General features: G+C 48.7%; 2 protein-coding genes across 2 annotated transcripts in view; one reads left to right on the top strand and one right to left on the bottom strand.

The window, feature by feature from the left end:
• FMNL1 (formin like 1) overlaps positions 1-6,099 on the top strand; it is a 13,387-nt gene extending 7,288 nt beyond the window's left edge. Inside the window, exons 18-29 of the mRNA XM_026864624.1 lie at positions 11-136; positions 254-375; positions 821-1,023; positions 1,259-1,493; positions 1,588-1,656; positions 1,808-1,888; positions 2,418-2,547; positions 2,644-2,807; positions 3,070-3,171; positions 3,451-3,543; positions 3,728-3,851; positions 4,563-6,099. Of these exons, the coding sequence (XP_026720425.1) occupies positions 11-136; positions 254-375; positions 821-1,023; positions 1,259-1,493; positions 1,588-1,656; positions 1,808-1,888; positions 2,418-2,547; positions 2,644-2,807; positions 3,070-3,171; positions 3,451-3,543; positions 3,728-3,851; positions 4,563-4,666 (1,553 nt within the window). The 3' untranslated portion in view covers positions 4,667-6,099. The remainder of the gene's footprint in view (positions 1-10; positions 137-253; positions 376-820; positions 1,024-1,258; positions 1,494-1,587; positions 1,657-1,807; positions 1,889-2,417; positions 2,548-2,643; positions 2,808-3,069; positions 3,172-3,450; positions 3,544-3,727; positions 3,852-4,562) is intronic.
• Positions 6,100-7,333: 1,234 nt separating this feature from the next.
• MAP3K14 (mitogen-activated protein kinase kinase kinase 14) lies at positions 7,334-25,837 on the bottom strand. Its single transcript, XM_026864673.1, has 15 exons — positions 25,565-25,837; positions 24,923-24,992; positions 22,901-23,111; positions 22,169-22,777; positions 20,989-21,126; positions 18,709-18,838; positions 17,863-17,994; positions 17,297-17,401; positions 16,430-16,593; positions 15,907-16,057; positions 14,939-15,289; positions 13,673-13,779; positions 12,184-12,328; positions 11,516-11,616; positions 7,334-10,647 (listed from the first exon to the last, which is right to left on the bottom strand). The coding sequence occupies exons 1-15, from the start codon at positions 25,815-25,817 to the stop codon at positions 10,483-10,485; spliced, it is 2,832 nt and encodes a 943-aa protein (XP_026720474.1). The 5' UTR covers positions 25,818-25,837; the 3' UTR covers positions 7,334-10,482.
• Positions 25,838-27,353: the final 1,516 nt, after the last annotated feature.

Genomic DNA, 27,353 nt, shown 5'->3' with positions numbered 1-27,353 from the left:
GGTGCCCAAGTGCCCCCACCACCCCCACCACTCCCTGGGGGGCTGGAGGGCCCTGTCCCCCCACCTCCACCACCCCCACCCCTCGGTGGGCCATTTCCAGCCGGGCTGGGTGCCCCCCACGCTGCCGGCGGTTCAGGTGAGTTGGCCCAGGGATAGTGGGGATGTCCCCCAGGCGAGGGCTGGAGGCATCCTGGGGTGGGTTTGGGACCCCCCCACCCTGTGACATGTGCCCCCCCTCTCCATCACCCCACAGTGAAGGTGAAGAAGCCAATCCAGACCAAATTTCGCATGCCCATCTTCAACTGGGTGGCACTGAAGCCGAGCCAGATCGATGGCACCGTCTTCACGGAGCTAAACGATGAGAAGGTGCTGCAGGTGAGGACACTGGGGGGTCCAGGGGGGTCCAGGCCTGAGGTGCTGGGCTGGGCCAGTGCCTCAGTCCATACCGCTGAGGTTGCCCCCATGCTCACCTTGCACCCATCCGTGGTGTCACGTGGCTGCTGGTGGAGCTGAAGGTTGGAGCAGAACCTTGGTGCCATGGAGAGGGACAACATGGGATCTGCCATGCTCCTCCTGTCACCCATTCCTTGCTCCCTCCTCATCCTCACATCCTGTCCATGTCTTCTTTGTCTTCATCCTCTGATCCTCTTGTCCTCTCCTTACGCCCTCCCTGTACCCTTATCCTGTCCTTCTCCTTGTCCCCTTGCTCCATCTTCATCCTCTCACTCCTCTCCCCCTTGTCCTGGTCCTCTGACCCCGTCCTTGTCCCAGATGTCCTGCACCACCTCCCTGCCGTGCCCTCAGCCCTGTCTTCCTGCAGGAGCTGGACATGAGTGACTTTGAGGAGCAGTTCAAGACAAAGGCACAGGGCCCTGGCTTGGACATCAGTGCCCTCAAGGTGAAGGCCACGCAGAAGGCTCCCAGCAAGGTCACCCTCATGGAGTCCAACCGAGCCAAGAACCTGGCCATCACCCTCCGCAAGGGTGGCCGCAACATCCAGGACATCTGCATGGCCATTGAGACGTGAGTGTCCCCTCCTTGATGGGAGAAGGTCGGGCACAAGCCCAGCTACACCGAGAGGTCAGGATGGTGTGGGCTGTGCTGGGGTTGGATGTGATGGCACCAGCTGTGGGGAGGGAGGGATGCAGGGTCCCACTGTGGGGATGGAGGGAAGATGGAACCAGCCATGGGTGACAGGGGTGACAGGGGGGCTCTGCTGCAGGGTCTGACTGCGCTGGGTACCTCCCACCACCTGCAGGTATGACCAGCAAGCCCTGAGCCTCGACTTTCTGGAGCTGCTGCTGCGCTTCCTGCCCACTGAGTACGAGCAGACACTCATCGGGAAGTTCGAGCGGGAGCAGCAGCCAGTGGAGGAGCTCTCGGACGAGGACCAGTTCATGATCCGCTTCAGCAAGATCCCGCGCCTGGCCGAGCGCATGAACGTCATGATCTTCCTGGGCAACTTCAATGACACGGCCCAGCTGCTCATGCCGGTGGGTGCTGGGTGGGACACAGGGTGGCTGTGGGTGGGGGGCTGCGAGGGGGTGACATCCTGCAGCGAGACTCACACGCTTCTCCCACCCCCAGCAACTCAACGCCATCATCGCCGCCTCCATGTCCCTCAAGTCCTCCAGCAAGCTGCGCAACATCCTCGAGGTGAGGACTTTGGGGTGTGGTGGCCCTGATGGGGGGAAGTTGGGCTGGGGCGGGTGCACACAGGGTGCTGCCAGGGTGCCCACAGGCACTGTGTGCCCCCAGGGTACCCCATCGTGCCGGGCTGTGTCCCTGAGCCGTTGTGTCTCCGCAGATTGTCCTGGCCTTCGGGAACTACATGAACAGCAGCAAGCGCGGGGCAGCCTACGGCTTCCGGCTGCAGAGCCTCGATGCGGTAGGGCTGGCGTGGGGCTGCCCGGTGTGCTGGGGCACGGGGGCACTGCCACTGCCCGGGGACCAGCCTCGGGGATGGAGGGACACAGGGACCAGCTGTAGAGATGAAGGGACATGGGAACCTTCTGTGGGGATGGATGGATGCAGGGACCGTCTATAGGGTTTGGAGAGGAATGGGCAGCAGCTCCAGGGATGCAGGGACCAGCCATAGGGATGGAGGGACACAGGAATCAGCTGTGGGAATGGAGGGATGAAGAGACCATCTATAGGGGTGGAGAGACATGGGGAGGAGCTAAAGGGATGGAGATAACACAAGAACTATCCATGGGGCTGGAAGGGTGCAGACCAGATATGGAGAGATGGAGAGATGAAAGGCCCAGCTGGGGGGACAGAGGAAGATGAGAACCAGCCGTGGGGATGGAGGAAGATGGGAACCAGCCGTGGGGATGGAGGGCCACAAGAGCCTGCCCTGAGAAGGGGTGGGGTGGGGCGGTAGGATGCAGGTTGGGGCTGACACTGCTCTCTCCCAGCTTTTGGAGATGAAGTCGACAGACCGCAAGCAAACACTGCTGCATTACCTGGTGCGGGTGATCATGGAGAAGTACCCCGAGCTGACCGGCTTCCACACCGAGCTGCACTTCCTTGACAAGGCGGGCACAGGTAGTGCCTGTGGGCACGGGGCTGGGGGGTCACTGCAGGCTGCAGCCCTAGTGTGGGGGCTCTCTGAGCCTGCCCTGACCCTCGCCCTCCCCGCAGTCTCCTTGGACAGCGTGTTGCAGGACGTGCGGAGCCTGCAGCAGGGGATGGAGCTGACCCGCAAGGAGTTCATGCGGCAGGATGACAGCATCGTGCTCAAGGACTTCCTCAAGGTCAACTTGGAGGTGATGGAGAAGCTGCAGGCTGACAGCAAAACTGCCAAGGTGGGTGTTGGGGGTAGTGTGGGGTCATGGAGCAGGATTGGGCCCCCCCATTCCTGCATGGCCACACCCCGGGGTGCTCTCTGCTCACACCTCTGCATCATGGGAGAGGCTCCTGCTTGGGATGTGGCTCCAGCAGGAAAGCCAGGAGCTGGGGGGGATACAGAGGGGGATGCCAAGGTGGGAGAGGCTGGGAAGAGGCAATGGGTGATGGGGCATTGCTGCCTGGCCCCACCCCCCCAGATCGGGGTGTCTCTGCCCGCAGGAGGCATACGAGTCAGCCGTGGAGTACTTCGGAGAGAACCCCAAGACCAGTCCCCCCACCACCTTCTTTCCCATGTTCATGCGCTTCATCAGAGCCTACAAGGTAGGAGGGGATGAGGAGTTCCTTGTTTATGGGGGTTGCAAGGGGACTTGGGGTCCAGGGGGGGATCTGACCCCACTTTGGGGCAACGAGAAAAAGCCACCTGTGAGGCTGGAGGGTCACAGGGCCAGGGGAACCTGGGGCTTGGTGCTGCCCTTCAGGGTGGTCAGAGATGCTGGAGCTGGGTTGGGGTGAGCTGGGGATTAGAGGGGAGAAGGTGGGGCCTGAGCCCCCACAGCAGAGCCCCCCAACTCAGCACACCCTCCCCGCGCTTCTCCCAAGAAAGCAGAGCAGGACATTGAGCTGTGGAAGAAACAAGAAGCCGCGGCCAAAAAGGCAGAATCCAGCCCCCCTGGCAGCGAGGAGCAGCCTGAGGTGAAGGTTCCCCTTGTGTCCCTGTGCCCTGGCCGGGCAGCCCCCCGAGGGCTGCGTGGTGGGTAGGGGCAAAACAGGTCCTGGTCGGGGAGAGCTGGGTGGGGGGTGAAGACAGGGGCACCCCATCTCCTTCAGGGAGCGGTGGGAGGCCACGTTGTTCACCCTGCGCTGTCCCCAACCGCAGTTGCCCATCCAGAAGGCCAAGCGACAGCAGATGGACATGATCGCTGAGCTGAAGAAGAAGCAGATGGTGAAGGAGCCGCTCATCTATGAAGGAAAAGACGGGGCCATCGAGGATATTATTTCAGGTGAGAGGTCAGGCGTCCCCTGCTGCCACAGACCCAGCGCTTGGTGCCAGTGGGGAGACCCTTGGTGACAGGGGTCTGTCACAGCCTAGAGCTGGAGGGCTACTGAGCCCCATCGTGGGGACCAAACCCACCATCCCATGCGGCAAAGGTGCTGGGCGCTCTCTGCCCTGCCTCATAGCTCTTCCTCCTCTTTTGCTTCTTCTTCCCCCTCTCTCCTCCTCCTCCTCCTTGCTGTCTCTCTGGATTGCTCTGCTCAGCTCTGAAAACTGTTCCTTTCACGGCTCGGACGGGCAAGCGCTCGTCCCGGCTCTTCTGCGATGTGAGCTTCAACGAGGAGAGTCCTCTGTAGGTAACGTGGGGGCAGCCGGGCCCGGGGCACCGCGCGGGCAGGGGCTGCCAGGCTCTGCCACCCTCCTGGGCAACCTCCGGCTGCGTGGTGGATTGGCTGGACTCTGCCCCATGCTGAAAGCCAACCCTGGGGGCACCATGGCATCAAATTATGGTGCTGAACACCCAAAGAGTCAGGGGACAGGGTCCTCCAGGCTGGTTGTTCATAGCTGTTGCTGCTCCCATCCCTGTGTGCAACGGGTTGGGCACCTCCCGAGCATCCTCGTACCCCGGTGGGGTGACTCCTGGGCGATGGGGGGGTGCCTGGGTCCCGGCCTTGGCCAGGCGGAGCTCAGCCAACCTCTGCACTCCCTCCCGGTGCAGATCTGCGGAACAACCCGTACCGGCGCGCAGACAAGGGCCGCGGCAGCGCCAAGAAGCGGGCTGCGGGGCAGAGCCTGCAGGCGACGCCGGACATCTCGCTGTGACCGGCGCCGTCCCTGCAGCTGCCAGGACCGGGGCAGGACCACCCTCCTGCTGCAGATGGGACCGCAGGATGTCACCCTGTCAGCCTGGGAAGACGCGGGGCGGGGGGACAGTGCCCGCTCCTGGCTGCTCCAGCCGCTTGGCACGCCAGCTCCCACCCTGCATGTCCTTGGCTCCGGCGCGGGGATCCCCGGCGCTTGCTTAGCAAAGCCTCTGAGCTCCTCTCCTCCAGGCTGGCAGGGCCGGGGGACCCTCCGGGGTATGGGCAGGGAGGGGGGCACATAGAATGGGCCCCAACTTGTCCTGGAAGGAAAAGAGAGGCTGCCCCATCCCTCCCCAGAGCTGCTCCATCGCACACATCTCAGGGCCAGCCCTGCGCAGTGGTGGGCCCCTCTCTTCAGCTTGCTGGTGCCTTTGATTTCCCGCTGCAGGAGGGGAGGAGGGTTGTAAGAAGCCGGGGGCGCAGCGCTCCCCGGACGTCTCCCCCCTCTCCCCCAGCCCTTCCAGACCGTGTTCTCCTCCGCTGCAGAGCCGAGCGAGCACGGGCTGCGCCTCCTCTCCAGCGAGGAGCCTGCTGCAAAGATCCCACCCTGGGCACTTCCCGTCCCCCAGGAGCTGGCAGGGGTGCTATTTTACAGGGATTTTATATGTCTTCCTTAAAATTTCTCTGTGCCACAGGAACAGGGACTGGAACACCCAGATCCAGGGTCTCACCAGGATCCTGAGGCTGCGGTGAGCAGCACTGGGCTGTCCCTCGCTGCAGGGGAGGCTCCGTAGCTACAGCCAGCAGCAGCAGGGCCAAGGACTGACCGTCCGCAGGGCTCGGCGAGGTGGTACCTCGCTCTGTCCTCCTGCATCCCCGGCACCCGCCTCCGCTGCCGGGGCTGGAGCTTCTCAGCGGGAAGAGCGAGTGTCAGCCGGTGCTAGGCAGCCTCCAGCCCCCGCAGCACACCCTCTGTCCCCAAAGGCTGCAGGGCCACTGCTGAAATCACGCAGGAGAAAGAGGCCAGAGAGCTGCACAAACCTCCAGATAACGCACTGGACTTAATTCCTCCCCAGCCCTGCTGCTGCTCCGTAAATCCAAACCACGCGCTGTCGCAATTAACCCGTTAACGCATTCACTTCATGAAACGGCCCCTGCTCGCCCCGCTGCGTGGCTGCCGTGTACATTCTCACTAGCCCCAGCTTTTAGACCGGGGTAAGTCCTCGCTGTAAGCCAGAGCAGCGACTGCTTCCTGCTGTAATTAAGATGCTAAGCGCCGGCCGGCTCGGTATCACCCAAGCTCAGAGGGGAGGGAAGGGAAATGAATGTGTAAGTTATAAATGCCTTTAAGCCAGAAATGTAAAACATTAACTGCTAATTTGTATACATTATTTTTATAAACCGAAGGCCTGTTTAATCTAAAGCAGAACTGGTAATAAAACGACCCTAAGAATAAAGCATTTGTCTGTGAGAAGGGGTGAAGCTCTGCAGTGGAGGGAGGGAGGGATGAATGAGTTGCTGCTCATTGCTCTGCTAACAGGCGTGATCTCTGGTGTAAGGACAGCTCCAGGAGTGGTGACCGTGCTCCTCTGAGCATTTTTAAGTGGCAGATGTATTTCAGACTTGCCCCTGACTGCAGCTGGGCAACGTCAAGGCTCTACTCAGCCCTGCAGCTCCTTCCATTACCGGCTGCTCCCAGGCAGGGGTGACCTAATGGGTGAAAACATGACGAATAAGAGCGTCACAGGACAAGAGAAGGGAAAAGCCAGGACTTATGACTCTTCTAAGGGGCAGGTCCACTTCTTACTACACAAGTGTCTCTGAGAAGGCCACCAGACCCGCAGCACCCGCACAGGAGCCCTCAGCTCCTGCCCTCCCCAGCGTGGAAGAGCAGAGGGCTCGCAGAGAAGCTGGGTCCAGCTCAAAGCTCAGGGCAAAGGCCCCACACAAGCTTTCACACTGCGCCTCAGCTGGGCTGTCCTCAGAGACAAGAGGTGGTCTAGTGCTTCCCTAAGCTGATCTGTACCTTTACAGGGTAGTCTAGTGACAAAACACCCACCTTTTTCCTTTTTTTTTTTTTTTTTGGCGGACAACTGATCTGACTTCTGCATTTGCAGCACAAACACAGGTACGTGAGAGCAACTCCCCCTCCACTTCAATTTGGGTTTGTTTTGTGATACCCTTGCTCCCTGGCACTGCCCCCAGCACGCCCCCAGTCCGCTGCCCTGATTTAACATAAAATGCCCCACCTAAGTGGAGACAAACAGCTCCTGCACCACCAGCGAGCAGAAGCACTTGCTGAAAGGTGTGGGCGAAGCTCTAGAGCTCTGCCTGCCTGAGCTGGTGCCTCTGCATCCCAGACCTACTTTTGCACCATTGAGGGGAAGACTCAGCAGCTCCCAGTACAGCCAATCCCTCTGCCTGCAATGGGAGAGGAGGAAAAGGGACAATCTACCTGGAAACAGAGCGAGCTACCAGTGTAATTTGCAAATCCTGTGCTTAGATGATGCCTCTTCATACCCAGAAATGGCTTCCCCCTGCATCCCCCAAAACCAAGGGTTTATTTATATAATATATACCAGAATTTAATCAGACCAGGCTTTCCTTCTTGAAAAACATCTTAGTCAGCATCCTTGTCTTGTTCTGTGGAGCAACGTAACAAACCACGAGCAATGAGAACGGAGAATCTTTTTTCCCAGCTTTATTTTTTTTTTTCCCCTGTGAAATGTTATTTTCAAGAAATCACAGTTTTATAAAGTGTCATTCGTTCAATACAAGCTAGTCATTCCATCTCCTTCACCCACACCAGTACTTCCCATCCCTAAGAGATGATCAGCTTCATCTTGCTTTGCCAACAGTGATTTTTCCAGACTTTCGGAAGGAGCTACATGACAGGAGCCATCTGTGTTTATCACTCCTACTGCTATTTGTCCTCCCTATCCTGAGCTGGGGTTCTGTCCTAAAGACTAGTTATGTTGTTATACAGTTTCAGCCAAATTTTAACGTGAATTACAAAAAGCTTTCCTGACTTTTGCTTCTGTCAGTATTGCACAGCCAACCTTGATCTGGAAGCTGGACTTCTTATGCCTGTTACAGCAAAGATGACCAGCCAAATTAAGAGGAAACTGTCCTGGCAGCAGGACAGAGTCGAGGAGATCCCAAGCTGGTAGGTAGCAAAACCATGAAAACCCTGGAGATACTCCTGAGAGGAGAACAACATTTCCAGACAGTAAGAAAGCACCAGTGGTTTGTGGGATTAGCCCAAGTGTCCTTCCCAGCTGGCAGGGACTGCTGAGGCCACAGCCCGCTTGTCTGGCCCACTGTCACATAAGAGATTTGTTAGGTAGGAATCTGCAGCCTCGCTTTCTCACTTGAGGAGGCAGCAGAACAGGACTGAAGGTTTTAGACAAAACAAAGAGGATGGAGAGACTGGCTAATGCTGGTGTGAGAGTACAGGAGAACACAGACATCTCCATCTACCCAACAAAGACATTCTGGGTTCGCAAGGGTTTGCTGCCTTTCACCCAGTCGTGTAGGTGGCCTGAGATTAACGTTAATGCTGTAGATGAAGTGTAAAGCTCAGAAGTCCTACAAACAGAGGGCTGCTGCATCCTGCCCTCCTGCTCGGAAGAACTCGAGTCTAACACCGATACACAAAACCGTTACACCTGTACATCGAAGCATTTTGCAGACAACAGTGAAAGCCACGAGATGCAGCCTTTGGGGAGGGCACAGACCATGCTTTCGTATTGACGCATCACCAACAGCGATGCGTCATTCTGACACATCACCAACAGACTCTTCTTAGAAACAACCAACAGGTTTTTCTCCTCCCCCCCTCAGAGGAAGCCCTGGAAGGGTGCCAGGCATGGGGAGTTTGGTTGGTGCACTGAACATGTGCTTGGGAGCTCCTGGGAACCCTGGAGAGGCAAGTTTGCTTTCTCCTGCACCAGAGCTTACAATTTTTAGTAGTTTATGGCATCTGAAAAAAGAAATTGAGCCAACCTACCCATTCCCCCCACTCCTTCCTGGAAGACATGTGCGTAATGTGTTAATTGTTTACTAAAAAGACTCTTAATGTGGCATTTCAGATATAATTAGGTGCCTATTGTGGACAACATATTAAGTGCTTTAGAACAAAAAGTGCTATAAAAACTATACCCATAGTGGTGACAGGTTTAATTTTTTTCTTCAAGAGTTCCACTTTTTTATTACATCACAACTTCAGTTTTCTGAATAGGGATGTCACTGCCTAGAGTATCAAAACCAGCCAATGTTCTGGGAGACCAAAGGGAAAGAGTCTCAGTTGCTTGAGGAGCACCAGTCCTCAAAGAGGGAGGCCCAGAGTATAACTTTTCCCAGTTGTTTTTCAAGTGGACTTCACTTGAGAAAACCACCAACATTGCTGCCCTGTTGTGTCCCCCAGAACCAGCGTGGATGTGGCAGGGCCCACCTTACCTTTTGGGAGCTGTTTCTCTATTCAGCCTGGCTGTAGACAGCCCCTGCTCAGAGGCTGCTAGAGTTACAGCTTCGGAAGAGCCCCAGCACCCTGTCGAGTGACCGTGATTTCCAGGCCTGCAAGGACTTCCAGCAGTCCTGAACAAGTACACGCACAGCTTACACCTCCCTCTGGTTTAGTTCTGGGTTGTAGAAGGGCTGACAACACCTGCCCATCTGAATTTGACTCATGCAGTTTCAGTATACTCCAAACAATTCACAAATCAGTTACAAAAAAAAAAGTTCAAAGCTTAAGGCATTCTGGGCCCAGCTGCCCATCCCACTCCGTTTATACGTTTTGACGTAAGGGGAGCAGCATGAAGCCTCACGCCAGTCTGCAGGTGCTCGTGAAGACAGGCTGAGCTACACACCAGGCAGAGCTGGGGCGCTGGCCTCCAGCGGAGGGGCCGAGCGGCCGGCTGGGTTGATAGCTGGGAGCGAGATTTTTATAAATGCTGCAGCAAAATTCAGCCCTTGTCTGAGCTGACTGAGGCACCGTCCCTTCCCCCTGCGGGGGCAGCAGCCTGGACGGGACCGTTCACGCCAAGTCCCAAGTCAGCAGTGGAAACAGGGGGGAGGAATACAACCCCTCCAGCCTGCCCACCAAGGAATACCATGCCCTCCTCCTGCCCTACCTGCCAGACAACGTTGGCAGCAGCACCAGCTCCCAAGTTGGGGAGGAGACCTGAAGATGAGAGCTGCAAGCAAAGCTCTTTCTGGGAACAAAGATCTTTTCTGATTCAAGAAGGAAGCGTCTGCGGGGAAGGGTGGGAGGTGAAACCAAGAACCCAGCTAGTTACCGCTGTCATTTTCCCCATGCAAAAGGCTTGAGGTAGAAATGATGCTACCCAAAGCCTACAGAAACGTTAAGTTTTTCCTCCAACTAGAAGGAAGTTAGCCAGCTCCCCTCGGCACAACCAACCACAGCTGCACTGAAGATACCCAACCTTCTCCTTTGGGCAAAGCCAGCAACTACCAGCTTCACCTCAGAGGCTGAGCAACAAGAGTTCTCATCCAATCCTCCTATTCTCCTGAAAAGCACAATCGCATTCCTCTGAAAAGCAGGAATTGCCACCCACCATTCTCAAGCTCAACTTAACACTCACACCCAAAACAAGTAATTCCCACTGTTCTGGGGAACATCTAAGCTCAGGACATGTTTTGGAACTGGATCAGAACAGACAGCAGAAGTGAGGTCCGAGAGCAGTGAGCTGAACCGCTATCCTACTTCAGCACAAAACACCAGCAACTGCACTTGGTGCTCCATGGCAGGGGTGGTTGGAAGCTTTTACAACTCCTTCTTTCAACAAGGTAAAAACCTCTACAACAGGAATGGTTTCATGGCCTGTTCTCCAGCTGACCGTGTTTGACTCGCCATGTCCAGCTGACGCTGCAATCAGGGGCAAGGGTGCACTGCAGCTCAATACCAGAGTCGGGGACCTCCATGTCGTAGTGAACCGGCTGGCCTTCTTTTGTAACCAGGCTAAAAGCAGGGACCGGTATCTGTGAAGCAGAACAAACAGATCTGAGCGGCATTTCAAGTCTCTTTCAGAACAGAACATCCCTCTACTGAACCCAGCAAACAGCTTCCTAACCCAAGAAAGGCTCCTGGAGAGAGGCTTGTATTTGGCAGGAACATCCTAACCTTTTCTTGTAAGAAAATATCTCAGAAACTGGACTAGGTAGTGCTCGCCCTGCTGCCAAACTGCCTCATGCAAGTGTCTGACTATTGCTGGTGGCTCCTGAACCAGCTATATTTGGGCACTGTGACTTCCTCTGCAGGCTACTGATATTTTGCTTTGTGCTGTCCAAGAGAACAAAGCACACCAAAGGCAACTAACACCATTAAAACATTTTCTGGACCTTGTGCAAGCTCTTTGTTTAGAGACGATCACCACATTTCACACTCAGATGAGTCACAGTCCCCCACAGACGCAGGAGTTTCTGTCAGGGACTGACAGAGGCCCATCGTGAGGGTTGCTGGAGTCTGCCAGTATCTCCTCCAACCAAAAAGGTTAGAAGCATCACAGCTCATTTCCCTTAGCTGATATTACTGCTCTTGATGAAAAAGTCACACGGTGATTCTTCTTCAGGGACAGAGAAAAGAATTTATCTTTATAGCCGAGGAGAAGAATTTTTAAGCTGCAGCACAGGCACTTTCTGTGAAGGTCTTTGTGGTCCCTGCGACAATTAGCAATGGCTTAGGATTCAGAAAACACCTTCTGGTATCACACTCATAACAGCAGCACTAATGTTATGTTACTAAATGTGTCACTGGGACCTCTGAATGGACTTCTGGGTCGCTGGTTTAAGGCATTATGAGGCTCCATTATAGAGGAAATTGCTTCTCAGACAAAACGCTGTGTCTCACCTGGCTGCTTATCCCAGTGGCAATGTCTCCCACCTTTGTCCTGTGGAAATCCCTGATGTGTAAATTTTCTCCACTTAGCAACTGGATTTGGATTTTTACTCCTGAAACGCACAAGAGAAGGCATTAACTTCTGCTGTCGGCATAATGACTCCTCAGTCCAACACAGAAAAATTGACTAGCAAGGCACATACATCAGAAGAACTTGTTTTTGTCATTAAGCATTTAATTTGTGTAAGTCTTTCGCTGAGCATGGAGGCTTGCTGAAGACAACAATGACTCAGGGAGCAGAGCTGGATTTAGCAAGAAAGCAGCTGAAGAGATGTATTGATTTGCACAACATGCCCTCAGAATTACTTTGTAGACATTTATAAAGCACATATTCTTGCACATGGCAGTTGCACGAGGCAAGGCATACAAAGCTGAACCAGACTCCACGCGTTCTGCAACTCCTCTGGCTTTTAGTAGACTGTACAGACTTGGGTGCCTTCCACCCATCTACGACCAGGGACAGACTGGGCCTCCTGACAACCCATGTGCTTTTAGCAGGGTCTGTGCTGACACAGCAACCGAAGGGTGAGAAGAGTTCAAAGACTCCATATCCCAGACCCTTTAGATACTAAGAAAATTATACCTGACCATTTATCCAAACTTTACAAATTCAGACTCACCGTTGAAATAGCTGGGAGTGTCCGTGTGCCGACTGCGGTTCAGGAGGTTGTTCCAGCTGAAGCTCTGTCCGTCTGCCTGGCTGTTCCAGGAGTGAATCCCAGAGCTCATAGTGTCCCTCAAGCTATGAGAAGTCTTCATGGAGTTCTGCAGAAGTAAGCAGAAGCTTGTCAAAGGCTCCTAAAGAAAACAAGCTTGCATAAGACAAACATTAAAAAAACCTCAGGAAGAAAAAAGTCAAAATCTGCAGGGATCTAAGGCTGGGTCTTGAGTTACTCAACATTTACTTGCCATCTAGAAAAGGCAATGAATAGCAATCCATCAGTTTGAGGATGTAATAAGATATTCTCAATAGTCAAATCAATAATCTGCTGAAGAGTTGGATGAGAAAAAAAGAGGGTTTTATCGTCCCGAGTGCCAGGAGAATAAAACATCAGATAAAATTCTAATGTCAATAAGTGAGAACACACAGGGAAAAACAGTTAACTGTAGAAACAACTACAGACCCTACACTGCTGCACTGCTTGGAAAAGTCTGTGCTGTCTTAGAGTCATAGAAGGTCAATCTGACAACATCAGCATTGTGGTAAGTACCAGTCAAACGTCAAATTAAATGTTAGGGGTAGGTATTAGGGGAAAAAAAAAAAAAAAAAAAGCAGAGTCACATCCCACGCTGCACACCATGTTGTGTCAACAGCTGAGTTACTGTACAGAACTCTGCTCAATCCTCCTCAAAAAGCATTAGAAGGCTGAGAAGAGGAACAGAAATAGGAAATAAAGATGATCACAGTCAGAAATGACTCCTGTAGATGGCAGGCTACACAATTTTGGACTCTGTCTTTGAAAACAACGATTGAAAGGCCTATGTCCTCCCTTGGTTCAACAAGCAATTCCCACTGGTATTTCCTACCTTACAAACACTAGAGACAGAGCAAACACAATTAATTAAACTTAGTATTTAAGTAACTAGGCTATGTAAGTCATTAGTATGAATGGAATCAATACCCAAGACTGGGGTCTGTGTTCTTCTGCCCTATCCTTCTGCTCTTTCCCTAAACACCCCCTGAGCGGCCATTCCAGGAAGAAGACCCCGGGCTGATCAGCTGTTTGGTCCAACTCAGGGCAGCTCCTATGCTCATTAGTTCCTTGCTTCTTCAGTACATTTCTTCTGCACAGAGAGGGCCAAGGCCACTGAGATCTTCCCTGTTTACACACTTGATGCTTACTGTGAGTATGCAGCACAGGAGAGCAGCTGGAGGAAAGGGATGATGCTGGGCAGTAAACTAAAGAACAACCACAATCCTAGAGTGCCCCACTGTCCAAGGACAAAGATTTCTTCCCAAGGTATTCTCCAGCACACTGGGTATCAAAAAGCAGCAACAAATATAAGAAACTCCAGATGTCCATTGGCCACAGGTTCCAGTTTCCCCGAGGAGGTTACCCTGCCACCCCCGACACCCACAACACACACCCAGCATCCCTTTATACTGACCTTCTCACTGGCATCTGACACAAACGGGCTGTCGATGCTGAGACATGAAAGCATTTGTTCTTGCTCTTCCAGCGAGTAAGGCTGTGAAAGGCTGTTCAAAAACAGTTCTGCAAGCAGAAGGAAAGAGAAGGAAGACATTTCCAGCGTCTCCTTTCATGCCTCCCTGCTCTAATCACAGTTACTGCAATTAACACCCAAAGCTTCTTCACCATTATTTAATGAACACCAATATTAGCGCTCGCAAAACATGACACACAATCCATCTGCTAAGTAGAGGCTCCAGCCACCACTGTGAAAATAGGGGAACTGAGCCAGAAAGGACAGATGAATTGTGCAACAACATGCAAAACACCAGAGACAGGATCAGCACCCAGAATTTCCCAGTTCTTGCCTCTCATGTCACCTATCAGTCTTCACTCTAGACCCATCCACATTATACCCAGAGAAAGGTCGAACTTATGTACGCAACTCTTGCAGTAACTTGCCCTGCTGATATCCAGACCCGACAAGGCTGCTGAAGATTCAAAGCCATTTGAGAAGAACACTGACCCTCAGCACCCCCTAAAATGCCGTTCCTCAGTTCCATGACAACAGTTACACTTCGAGACACTTTCTTCCTAGCTTGAAGTTTTCAATTAATTTACAAAAACTAGAAAATAAGGGATTAAAAAAGGGAAAGGTTGAGTTAAACTGGGGCAAGAGAACTGGACTATTACTGCACTGATTTTCACACTGAACTTACTGCTGGTTTTTGAATTCAGGATTGCTGTTGGTAATCAAATTCACTGGCTGGTGGCTACAGGCTTTCCAGTGCCCAAACCAAAACAGTTGCAGACTGACTTTAACCATACTGCTTTGACATTTCCCTTCCAATAGGCTTATTCCTTTATTAAAAGAATTATGTTTGAAAACCTAAAATTTCAGATGAAGTTGGAATTGCAGACACTGTTTATACGGTGCACAAGTCTGAAACTGGCTGGTTTTGGAGAGGTTCCTGCACCTCTCAGAAGTTCGCTCCACTGTTCAGAGAGAGTAGAAGGAAATCCTGACCACTACCTTCGTGGCATATTTAATTGGTTAAGAACTACTAGTTTTGGTAATTTAAAGGAAGGCTGAGTAATTCATGTAACGGGAAAGGAACTACGAACAAAATGACATCCAAGCTCAAAACCCAGAAATAACTGTCAAAAGGCCAAAAGCAAGCAGCTGTATTTTTATCATGCTCTCAAGCAGAAAGCTGAATTCCCTGCATAGCACATCGCTTACCTATTTCCAGCTGCTGAAGCTCTTGTTCTGAAATGGTTGTTGCTCTCTCCGCATGGCCGCAGCTCTTCAGGGGGAGAGGAGTTGAGGAGAGAGGTGGAGGATCCCAGGTCTCAGATAACTCCTTGCACACATTCCAAGGGGTTCCCTCGACCTCCTCTGTGTGCTCCAGGGATGGTGGTGGTAGGACTGGGCTCGCACAAGAAACTTTGACTGGCAATTTTGGGTCAGAATCAGTCTCAGAAACTGGGCTCACCGTGGGGGACAGGGACGTCTGCGGATTGTTTTCTTTGTTCAAAGATAAATGTCTAGGCTCTCTGTATTCACCTTTCCAGGGGCTTGTCACACCTCCCACTACAAAAACAAAAAGCACACAAACATTATCAAATAAAGAAAAGAAAGGTAAAAATCTTCTTCACAATAAGAGTTTCTAAACTGTATGTTGCTGTAAAATGCCCAGCTTCTTCAAAAGACAAAACCAGATCACCTTCACAAATTCTTGCTGTATTGCAGAAACTTTCAGCAGGATTAAGTTGAAATAAATTATGGATAGTCTTGGAGGAAAGACTAGACCAGAAGTATGAGTTCAGGATGCAATAAACCTCTGCTTTCAGTGTGGCTGAATAGCAGGCTCCAGCTCACTAGATGCTGTTGACTCTTCAGCTGAATGAGCCCAGCCACAGCACACACCTTAATAAACCCATATGAAGCACAACATTGTCTGCTTCAAGCAGAGAAGGAAGAGCGAGCATGTGACAGCCCACAGGAAATTTTCATTTATTTTGATGAGAAACACCCAGCTGTGGGCAAAAGCTATCAACCCAAAAATATACATCAGTGCTGAAACCTGCGCAAACGATATCCTGAACAGTAAAACACACTGATGTTTCCCATAGGACCACTCTGACATAACTAGCAACTGGCTGCTTTACCAGTGTGGATAAGAAGCTTCAGATACAGGACACTGCTACCTTCTTCAAGTGCAACACTGGTCTTAGTTTTCAGCTCAGACGCAGATGCTCTCTGAACAGGCTCTTTCTCCAGACCCATTTTAATAATCTCAGCAGTGAGAGGGTTGCAGGAAGGTGGAATTTCCCTCAGAGGGGGTGGCTCTTTAGCTATCTGTGTAACAAACAGGAAGTGAAAGAGGTTAGACCAGAGAGGCTTCATTTGATTTCAGAAAGGTTCTTCCCACCCTGAGAGTGTTTCCAACTGAAATTACAGCATTAAATGAGAGACCTGAGCAGTAATTTTATTACAGCTGAATGGCTAAAAAGTCACACCCAAGTCATGAGCAGGATACGAAAGAAACATGTGTAATACACAGCAGTCTACAGAGGCATAAGAAATTATCAGCTTCCAAGCAAGGCTGGCATCATCTTAGATGCCCAGCTGGCTCTCAGCCAGCCTTCCTGAAATGACTGCTCTCTAGCTAGGTGTAATGAGATTTCTGAGGCTTATGTACCTTTTACTGGAGTATGCTGGGTCGCTTACCTTCAGACAGAGCGGGTGATTGTAATACTGTGTCCAAGGGTGGCATCCGTTAAGCATATGCAGCATCATACAGCAGCTGCTCCAGACATCCACCTTGGAGTCGCAGCGCTTTCCCATGACCACCTCCGGGGCCATGTGAGTCTCCGTGCCAGGCACATAGTTCCCTAAAACCATTCAAATGAAAATTCACTGCATGTAAACTAGAGAACTGTTCCAATGCAACTGCTGAGATGTTTAAGGCAGCCTCCTTGTCTTGAAAAGTTACAAGTCACCTTATAACTGTAAGGCCACAAGTTGCCTTAACCCAAAGGTCAGCTGTTATAAGCTATTCAAAGGCTACATCTCCTTATCAGTCTCATCCCGTACACATACAGTAGGTATAAAGCTCCCCTTTCCAGCAAATCTGGAAAAGAAAACATGACCCTCCATTGGGGAGCTCAGCAGTACAAAACATATCCTTCTCTTTCAACAGCAGCATTAAGAAGCAGTGTAAAGTTTAACTGCTCGAAAGTCAGTGAGGAATGTTGCTTTTGTGGATAACAGGATTCTTCCCCAGCTGCTTAGCGAGGTTACATGACAAGTTTCGATGTGGTTTCTTGCAGGGACAAAACACTGAATGTAGTATGCTGACATAATCTTACAAAAAATACAACAGACTTCTAGACTGGGAGACAAGGACCACGTTCCAACCTTAAGTTCATTTTAGCTGTCAGTGGGATACATCACAGTAATACCAATAATGCAACACCGTGAGCAATGTTAAGTCTGGAAAATACAGTTGCTTGCAAATTAGCCATATGTAAATGTTCAAAAAGAAAGAATGAGTCAGTAGGGCAATTCTTTAGAATCACAGCAGAAGACCCTTACCTGTGACCAAGCACTTTCCCAGGCCATCTGGATGAAGGTGAGCAGAGTGACCAAAGTCACACAGAAGAGCCCTGCTTCCATCATCAGACAAGAGCACGTTTTCCGCTGGCAATGAGAAGTCTTTCATTAGTCAGTCTCCTTTGTATTATCGTCATCGAGATGGAAAACAAGTCAAAAGCCACAGAACTACAGGTTTTTGAGCCCAAACCAAGGTCTATTACTCCTATGGAGTGTCACGGGCTTAAGCAAGTACACATATAGAATTATTTCTACTTCAAAGCTGCCAATTATCTGCCCTGGAGATTCCTCTACCCCAGCAGTGGGGCAGCCTGGGCAAACAGCCTGTCAGATCCACCAGAAGACAGAAAGAAAGAGGTGACAGAGACGGTATGCCCAGGTGTTCAGAACCAAATTCAGCTCTAATCTCAAATGTAGAGCTGAAAAATCTAGCAAACAACCTTTTGTCACTCAGTACGTTGACCTCCAAGTAGCTGGTGTCTTGTGAAAAAAAAAAAAAAAAAAGACAAGAAAAAAGGAAGAACAAGGTACTTTAAGTACCATCCTACCTTTTACATCTCCATGGAGAATGTTTTGAGCATGAAGATACTCCAAGCCCTCTAATGCCTGGCCCAAATAACTGAGGGCTCTGTCCTCTGGCAGGCAGCCACTCTGCTTAATTAGCTGACCTAGTGAGCCACCTAGAAAGGAATCCAGAGTCCATGTTAGCTTATCTTTAAATTCTCCCCAGCATCAGTGTTCCTTGTTTCTGATGAAGAAATGAGAACTGCCAGGCCTGACAGCCCTTATCTTCCACACACGGGTCTGTTCCTTTTGCTTATTGCCAGAGCTCCTACTGCCCACAGAAACTGGCCTCTTTGATGAAGCCTTTTGCTTTGTGTCAATTTAATGATGTCGCCTTGCGTCAAAAGCAACTGCTCTGTGATATATCAGACACTTCCAGGTGCTATGATCACCAGCTTGATTCGTCACAGGCTGCATTTTCCACAGTCCTGGCTGGAAAAAGGAGCATCAGGCAATGGAAGCATCCAGGTTTGCTGATACAGTATCCCCTGTATGTGCTTTACATGGTGCCATGCAAATAAACACGAAAGCAAAAACCAGCACCAGCTGTGTGTTCTAGTGAGAATTTGCAGCTGCTGCTCAAGAGATAGACATCTTGAACTGGAGTGAGGCAGGACTGGAAACGATTCCCCCCCAAGAAAGAACCACTGCTGCCCACCAGCAAGGGTTACACATACCCATCCCAACCTGCTCAGGAATTAACACCAGGAACACTCTGGATACATCAAACAACTAACAGGTTTAAAATTGGGGCAGGAGGAAGAGGAGATCAATGTCCGCTGCATTCAACTGTTACTATGGTGCTTCCACTGTGGTTGTTCCTTTCTTACCCTCCATCAGCTTCATGAAGATGGTCACCCAAGGTCCTTCCTTCACAGCTCCATACAAGGGGACAACTTTAGGACTCGTTATTGCAGCACATGTCGTTAACTCCTCTGCACGGAAGTGTTCAACTTGCACCTAGAGAAACAAAGAAGCACTGAACAAATTTTGTGATGAATCCTGACAGAATCATCCCTCCCCGATCCCTGGCTCAGAACGTCCTGCACCGTTTAACAGCAGAGTCACAAGCATAACCTTCATTAACAGAAATCAGGGAGTACGGGAATAAGTGGGAACACTCAGAACGATTCTGTACAAGCATGACAAGAATCCTTAAATCCTCAGTGTCTGAGTAAAACTAAGATTTGTCAGAAAAAGATGCCAGGTTGCAATAACTCCAGTTTATGGCTGAGTACTGGTAATCTCCAGGAGGAAGATAATTTCTGTCTCAGTTAAAAAGCTAATACTGACAAGCATTCTGCTTTCATGAAAGAAAAAAATAAATAAATCTAAGAATGGAGTGGTACATGGCAAAAATAAAACTTGCCCAAAACAGGAATATGAAATATGGCCACAAGCAGTGATTGACATTATCACCTTTCAGGTGGTACTCAGTCTGCACACAAAAAATGATCGAAGAAAACCTTTATTCACGAAGTTTGGCCAAACAAAATAAAACGACAATTTGCCCAAGACCGGAAGGAAAACATGAGTCATTAATGTTGGGAAAAGGAAGTATCATGTTTCTTCACTGTCAGCACTCCAGCTAGAGCTAATTTCCTTTAATCTCAAGAATTTGGAGAGCGGGTGCTTACAACACCAAGTATGGTGAAAGAAGGTCAGGTATCCCCTTCTAACACATGCAGGCAGCATAATTCCAGACAGTTACTGATGTCAAATGAAATACATCATAGTGAAGTGTTCAACTTGCATGTTAGAACTCGCTGGTTTAAGACTTTGGTCTGAGAAGATGTATTTCTGATCTTCAGAAGTATCCCTTGAAATTCTCCAGTAATTAGGGAAAAAAAAGGTAGTTTGAATGATTTCAGCTTCTCCTACTCTCACGTCTTTCTCTTTGGAATTACCATTCCTCCTTCCTGACAATATACCCCACTAGTAACAGCTATTTCTCCTAAGACTGTGTATTTGCAAAATAGATAATAAATTTAAGTAGTTTCATACTGTCAATAACCAAGCTAGTCATGTTGCCACAAAATGCCACATCTAAAATGTGAGGATAAAGAACAGGAAATAATTTTCTACATGCTTTAAATACGTTTGCTGCTATATAGTTGACAAGTGAAATGGTTAAAAAACTGGATAAGCTGACTTAGTCTTGCCACTTAATGTATTGCCTGTGGAAAGATGTGAGACCAATGTAAACAAGAAAGAGCAAACTTTTAAAATTGGAAAATGCAAGTTCCAATTATTTTTTGCATATAATATATTTGTACTCAAGACAAACACTTCCCACACACTCACTGAAGTTTTATATAAGAGTAATCTGAGAAACATTAGTTGACAGAGGTGATGAAACTATTCAAGTGTTAAGTTCAAACAAAACAGTTTACATTCTCATCATCTACTTGCATTATCACTGTGCTCTCACCTCTGAGGCCCCCCCTGCTGCCTACAAATCAGTACCCTGACTCAAGTTGATTCCACACGCTTCAGACATTGTATGACAATGGCATATCTTGGTGTACAAGAGATTATTATGCCAGCTTCTGGACAAGCACACATCCTTTGCCACATGTGTAACACAATCACCTCATTACAATGTGCCAGTACTGCATATGACACTCACTGAACAGATGAAAGCTTTCTCTAAGTACCTACTGACTGCCTTATTTTTTTCCTACTTTATTCCTTTTTCAGCAGAGACACACCTGCCATGTCACCATTTACACTAGACATGTTTTAAGATGAGAACAGTTAAATAAGCCGTTTCTCCCCCACAGTCACTAGGAATGCACTTACAATCTTTCTGAAATTGTCACTTTCTTGGCCTGTTTCAGCACAAACCCCAAGATCCCTGGTAGCACGCTTTGAAGGCCAAATGAACCTATTTCTGGCTGCTAAGCCTGACCCTCTGTGCACATACAGATTGTCCATCTCCTCCTTCTCTCCACACCATCACCTTAAAGTTTTTCCTTGGACATCAGCCCAGCAGCATTTCACTGTGGCTGTACAATAAGGCACCTGCAGTCCATGGTAGCTGGGAGAAGACTTTTTTCTCTATATGCCTTTTTGTGTCAGGAAACCCACCCTTTCTCACACGTAATTACCTTTTTGGCAGCACACTGAAATCCTGTCTGTTTGTCCTCTATTTTGTATACTTCTCCAAAAGAGCCAATGCCCAAAGAACCGTGACACTTGGTCCAATGAACCTCTTCTCGGTACTCATAATCCACCGGCTTTAGTTTCTGGAAGTTAAAACCAGAAAAAAAGATGAAGCAAGGAAAGAAACACTAAACTGTTGAGCTCCACAGACAGAGACCAACATTTTCAGAAAAAGCACAATGATAGATATTGTGGCACCTCTCTAAAAATCTCTGTACAGAATTACTTCTATCAGAGACTTGAGAAAAAACAATACAGGAGGATCTACTTGATTTCTCTGAGCTCTCTTTGATCTGAGTGCGTGCACCCCACTGCTGTAAAAGCCACAGTGTTTGGATAGCTTTGGAGCTCCAAATTATTCCCTTCACACGCAGGACATAGTTATGAAGCTAAATCCTAAAAACAAACCAGGATTCATGTCACTAAATGTAGACATCTATGTGTGAGCTAAACCTTTTTTATAGTCAGTAGACTGAGACTGTGCCTTAGGTCTCAGTGTAAATATATTCAGGCAGGTAAGTGACACCCTGAACTCCACTGACAATACCGACAGGGTCAGACTGATTCCAGAGAAGACTCCTCTAAAAGCAGTTCAATGTGGCAAGAGAGGACTGAATTCAGAGGAAATGAATCATGCCTCTAAGATCTGCATGCATTTGCTCTGCTCAAGCCCTGAGTTTGGCAAGGGGCAATGGGCGAGCTGCTGGCTTCCCACCAGAGGCAGCAGAGACACTTTGTGCACCTCCACCATCTCCACGTCCCTGGTTTCTGTCTGTGTCACAGCCCAGGTCATCTATATCCAATAAAATAGTGCAGTCTGTTCACCTGCATGGACTGGGCTCTCTGACAGACAAACACAGGACATGTTTGAAGACTGACTAAGCACAGAAACACTTCTCTTAGACAAGCACACAGATTTTGTGACTGAGCAAACAAATGAAATCAGGGCATTATATCCTTCAAAAACCAAACCCGCATCTGTGACTGGCAATCTTCAACCAGATCAAGAACCATTCACAAAATGCAGTCTTGTTACAGAAGCCAGCACATGGATGCAGAGTCTCTTCTGAAGCCCAGGAGAAACTCTGCCTTCCACGACAGTAGCGTGCAGGGTCAGAAGATCACCTCATTAAGTAGCACGCCTTCGTTTTCATCTGCTTCATGGAATTGTTCCTTTGGGTCCAGGCCACCTCCTCTCCACGTCTTGGCTAGGCTGGCTAAATTTTGTGGTTCACCGAGGCTCACGCTCCCCTTCAAGGCGTCTACCAAGTATTCTTCCACAGAAATCTTGTCTGAACTGGTTTTCATGGACTGGTTGATGCATTTGGGGAAACTATAGTCGAAGTTTAGGCCAGATAAGCGATGCTCACTGTCCTGATAGTTGAGTTCACCATGCAAGTATGTCTCCAAAGCATTATGTTTCATGGCATGCAGGGGACTGTCCAGATGTGGGAAATGAGGGGGTATTATGTTGTAGGGAAAAGGATGGAGAGTTTCAGGCTGTGGAACACTGTCCCTCTGATAATGCCGTTTCCAAACATGATTAAGGCACTGAATAGGGCTTATCAACTTGTGCAGTTCTGTTTTGTATTGGCTCCTTGGTGAATGGAGTTTGCCCGTAGGCAGAACTTTCTCAGGTTTCTCAAATGGCAGCGGATCATAGACCAAGTCCTTGTTAAATTCTGAAACCCAAAAGCTGTTTCTGTAAAGAATATTTTGGTGTGATTCATCCTCCTAGAAAACAAAACAAAACAACTGAGCAGGAACCTCAATACAGGCACCCAAAATTCAACCAAGAATTGTTAGGAGTTTGTACTGTTGGGACCCCTGCAAAAGGAAGGCTTAAGGGGTTCTCACCTGGACGGGAATTGGGGTGCAGCTCTCTTGTTCTGGAGTTCTGGGACCTCGCCTACCAGCAGCCACTGTTTGTATTTTCAGCTTGGATCTTTTTTTGTGACGTTTCTTTTTCGTCTTACCGCGATGCCTCCCTCTCCAACAGGTAGGTGCCATCTTCCCCTCCGTTGCATGGGCCACATTGTTAGGGATTTGATCGAGACTGTCTGACCGGCTATTGGAAACCAAAATGCATGAAGTCTCAGATCTGACAGTGAAAGCACACATCCAGCGAACAATTATGACCCACAGAACAAGGATGAGAATTCTGCAATTCTGCCTTCTGAGATTTAAGGAATAGAGAATGATAACATAATTTCTTGCCTTCTAATATGTAGCATTTTTAACTTCAATATCAAGGCAGAGCAGTATATCTGACATTGTAAGAAATGGGGGAGGGGGGGGGGAACAAAAGCATTAAATCTCCCAGGATTTGCAAATTCTGCAAGGAACAGCAAGACTAGACAGCAAAGCAGAGGGAAAAGCACTGAATGTCTCCAGGTTTCTTTGAGACTGTTTATGTCTATGATTTACAGTGAGCACAGAGATTATACATAAATGCAATCCATTTTAAAAAATTGCTAAAATTAATGAAAGTGCTTATAAACATCCACTCTATTTGAAAGAAAAATAGGCTTTACACCAAAGCAAAGGGATGACTAAATGCACTTAAATAAAATATTTTCAGAAAGCCAGAATGTTCTGGCATGTAAAGCTCAATACTACAACATGATTTCTAGGAACACATACATATACAAGCCAGCACTGGCCAGCATGACAACCAGGGCTCTGTACAAAGAGATGCAACTCTCAAGAGGAACATGTGCTTGCAGTTATTCAATACCAATCATAGGACTTGGATTTTTTAAATCAAGTTTTAAAACAGCATATTTGATCTTCAAATGAAGAAATCATACTTGTTCTGTTGATTCAGAACAATGATATATCCATCTGCCTTTACTGATAAGTGATCACAGCCAGCATTCCTCTCTCCAGCTTCTCCTCCTGTTTCAGTGCACCACTGAGTGCTGAAAGATCCAGCAGAGTTCGAGGTGATGGCATTACCACGTTGCCTTGAACCTGAACGTATAGCTGGTGTGCATTCCACATAAACTCCCTAAGAAATGGTTCACTCTGCATGTCTTCAGTTGCTTCATGGGAAAACATCATAAAGTCATGGGCAGTGTCAAACAATACACCTCACAAGGCCAGATTCAGTGTCTGAAAGCTGTCAGAAAACAGGCAGTACCGAATTCTATATCCCAGCCACCCACTTCAGAGAGTGCTGGAGCTGCTTGCTGAAGCTCCAGTATGTGCCCCATAGGGCTCATATTCTTCATGAAGAAAAAGTGGCTCACCCCCAGACGACTTCAGGAAAGCAAGTCCCAGGCCTCCATCCTTCCACTGCAATGTTACTCCCCCCTTTACCACTCTCAGCTTCTCTTCACAACTCTATTCTCTCATCCCCTTTTGTTTATCCTCCCCAGAAGAGAAGAGGTTCCTTTTTCTCAGGACTACTTCTAGCAGCAGCCCATTTCCCACAACTTCTCAAAGAGGATAGTGTGACAAGGTTTCAGAAGCATCGGGACAGCTCAGTTTAAAAAGGCTGAAAATCTTCCCTTGGATCCTTGTACTTCAAAGCCCACAAACCTCAAAAAAATCACTCAGTCATTTCAAAACAGGTTTGACCACCCAGAAATAGAGGCAGAAAACTACAAGGGCCAGTAAATCAGCAGCCATTGACAATAAAACAATGCAAGGTGTTTCAAGTGGTTTGCGCTTAAACTTAGGTTTTCTCCTAACATGAAAAGGTTTTGAGGAAGATGTCTGGGGAAAGACACACTCTTCCTGAGCCTCAGACAGAAAAGCTAATTCAGACAGGAGTGCTTTTGGAAAAAATATTGTAAGCACACAGATCAGGGTGATCTGGAACAAGTCAGCACACACAACAGCAAAGGCGGGAATTCATGTTAAGAGGTCTCTCACCTGTAACGCTTACTATGAGCAATAAAGGATCTCTCTGATAAAGTGGGGCTGAACTCCTGACTGTTTTCACCTGTGTGAAAGAAAACAGAATCATCACATCTTCAGTATCAGGTCGAGTCTCTCCTAGTAACAACTGGACTAAGAAACAACTCTACCAACTTGCTAAATCAGCGATCCAGACAAATCACCAAACAGTCGTGCCACATCACCCACACCATGTTCCTCCTCCCCCAGCATTACACAGCTTCCCAGAACTGCAATCTCCTGATGCCCCAGCTCTTTCCCTGACAGCTTTATTTTGTTTTACTTCTCTTTTCCCCCCTCTCTCTTTAAAACACCTTTCAGAAGTCAGCCAAGAACAGACGACCCAGCAGGACACAGATTTATAGTCAAAGCAGCTAGGTGCAATGGCCACATGCTGTTCTGTTATTTATGCTTTATTCAGTGGATGCTGCCACATTATTATGAGATTTCATGAGCTTCCTAAATAGAGACTGGGATGTGTCACCAATTCAACTCCACCCCACTTGGGATTACAAATAGATTTCATCTCAGCTCTCCAGGAGTGCAAAGCGAGTGAAATCTCATACTGCATTACACATTCCTTTTTCTCAATGAAGAGCAGACCGCCCTGCTACTTACATTCTGCTTGGGCAATAATAGAAATTGATGCACAGCCTCCTTCTGTTTCTTCTTTTGCTGTTCCTTTGGTAATTACATCATTCAGGATTTTCCACTGACTGTGAAAGATAACATTCTCTGAATCTTCTACTTTGCAAACACTGCTCTGCTTTTCACTCACTGTCTCGTTCAGCCCCTTGGTAGCTGTGAGCTCCTTCTTGTGCTTGACGGGTGGATCAGGAGCTCCTTGGCACGTAATTCCCATCACTGCCATTTCACAGGTTCAGAGAGTCACTGAATAGGAACAAAAAAACCCAAAGCAAAACACTTGTCAGAGCACTTCACAGGCAGAAACAGCTTCAAGTTCACGAGAAGCAGGAGGCTGCTGAAGGTATTAGATTACTAAATAATTCAAACCAAGTTCCTACCCAACCTCTGACCATGGAGCTGAAAAAGAACTCAAGATTGCCAGCTCTCTATCCCCGACTTGTACCACTGAAGAGCTGAGTAATCAACGTTATTCTCAGTATTAAAATATGAGACCACACAGGTTTCAAAGGGAAATTTATTTCTTGGTATATTCCATTAGTTTAAATACAAACAGTGAAACCATATAGAAGAGGGAACTCTCCTATCATGAAACAGGAAGAATATTCACATCAAAAAAGAAAAAAGGGAAGATATGAAAGATTTTCTCCTAGAGTACACCTAGGAGAAATTACCTTGTGCTCTCACACCACATAAGCCAGACATAAAATCCTGCTAATTGCTTTCTTCCTTGTACTCAGTCACTCTCAAATCCATTTCTCATTTTTCCTTCCAATGAAACAAGGCTAGGCAATCAGCCTGCCCATCCATAACTCCTCCCTCCTTCCCCTTCCTTCCCCTTAACTGCCAATAACTGTGGAAATCCTTGGTCAAGCCGACAAAAGTAGAGCTCTTACTGTGTCTTGGATTAATGCAAGTTGGTGTTGGATAGAGGACAGCGATGGTGCTGGAAAAGACGATCCTCTCCGCTTGGCAGCAGCTGGCGAGTCAATCAGCACGGGCTGCTAGCTGACCAGTTAGCATAAATGTAGCTCCAAACAAGTCCCAGCACATGCCAAATCTTGGCCAATTGGCAGCGCAGAGGAAGGTGGAAGGGAGCCAGGGGTGGAAAGGGAGAAGCATAAAGAATCATGGAAGCAAGGCACTGCGGGACAGGGCAGGGGTATATTGTGGGGTGAAAATCAGGAACGTGGGAGTCAGGAGTTCCCTAGAACCACACTGAACACAAGCCCACAAGAAACATGGCTTTGGTTTAGGTCCTGATCCCCTCACCTTGGGTTCCTGAAAAGTTAAAACAGTTATTTTCTTTTAAACCAGAATATGCTCTATTGCCCCTTGACTGTAGAGGTCACTTCCTTGTGCCAGTCCTCTCATACCTCAAGTGCAAAATCTTAAAACGAACATTTCCATCATTAAATAAACCATGAAAAATCAGAAGTCTTGGCAGACACATACAGGTGTTAAGTACCACAAACCCAGTATAAGACGAGGAGGAGGGACATTTGAACAGAGGCCAGCAAAAACAAGATCTCAGAACTATTACAGGAGCCCATCTTTGAGGCTCATCAGTTTAAATCTGCACCGTGGATTTTCTTTTCCTTTTTTCTTTCCTTTTTTCCATGCCTCGACAACTGCCTGGGGCAACAGGACATTTACTCTAACAGGCTCCTGGCAACACAGAGATCAACCAGTAAAATCACAAAACTAGTGGGTGCCCCGAGCCTACAGGACCACCAAGGAAAGGGGAAGGGAGCCCTTCGGG

This window comes from Athene cunicularia (assembly GCF_003259725.1).
Source record: "Athene cunicularia isolate RWA chromosome 27 unlocalized genomic scaffold, athCun1 chr27_part1, whole genome shotgun sequence".
Taxonomy (NCBI): Eukaryota; Metazoa; Chordata; class Aves; order Strigiformes; family Strigidae; genus Athene; species Athene cunicularia.
This window is presented reverse-complemented; position numbering and strand designations above follow the sequence as displayed.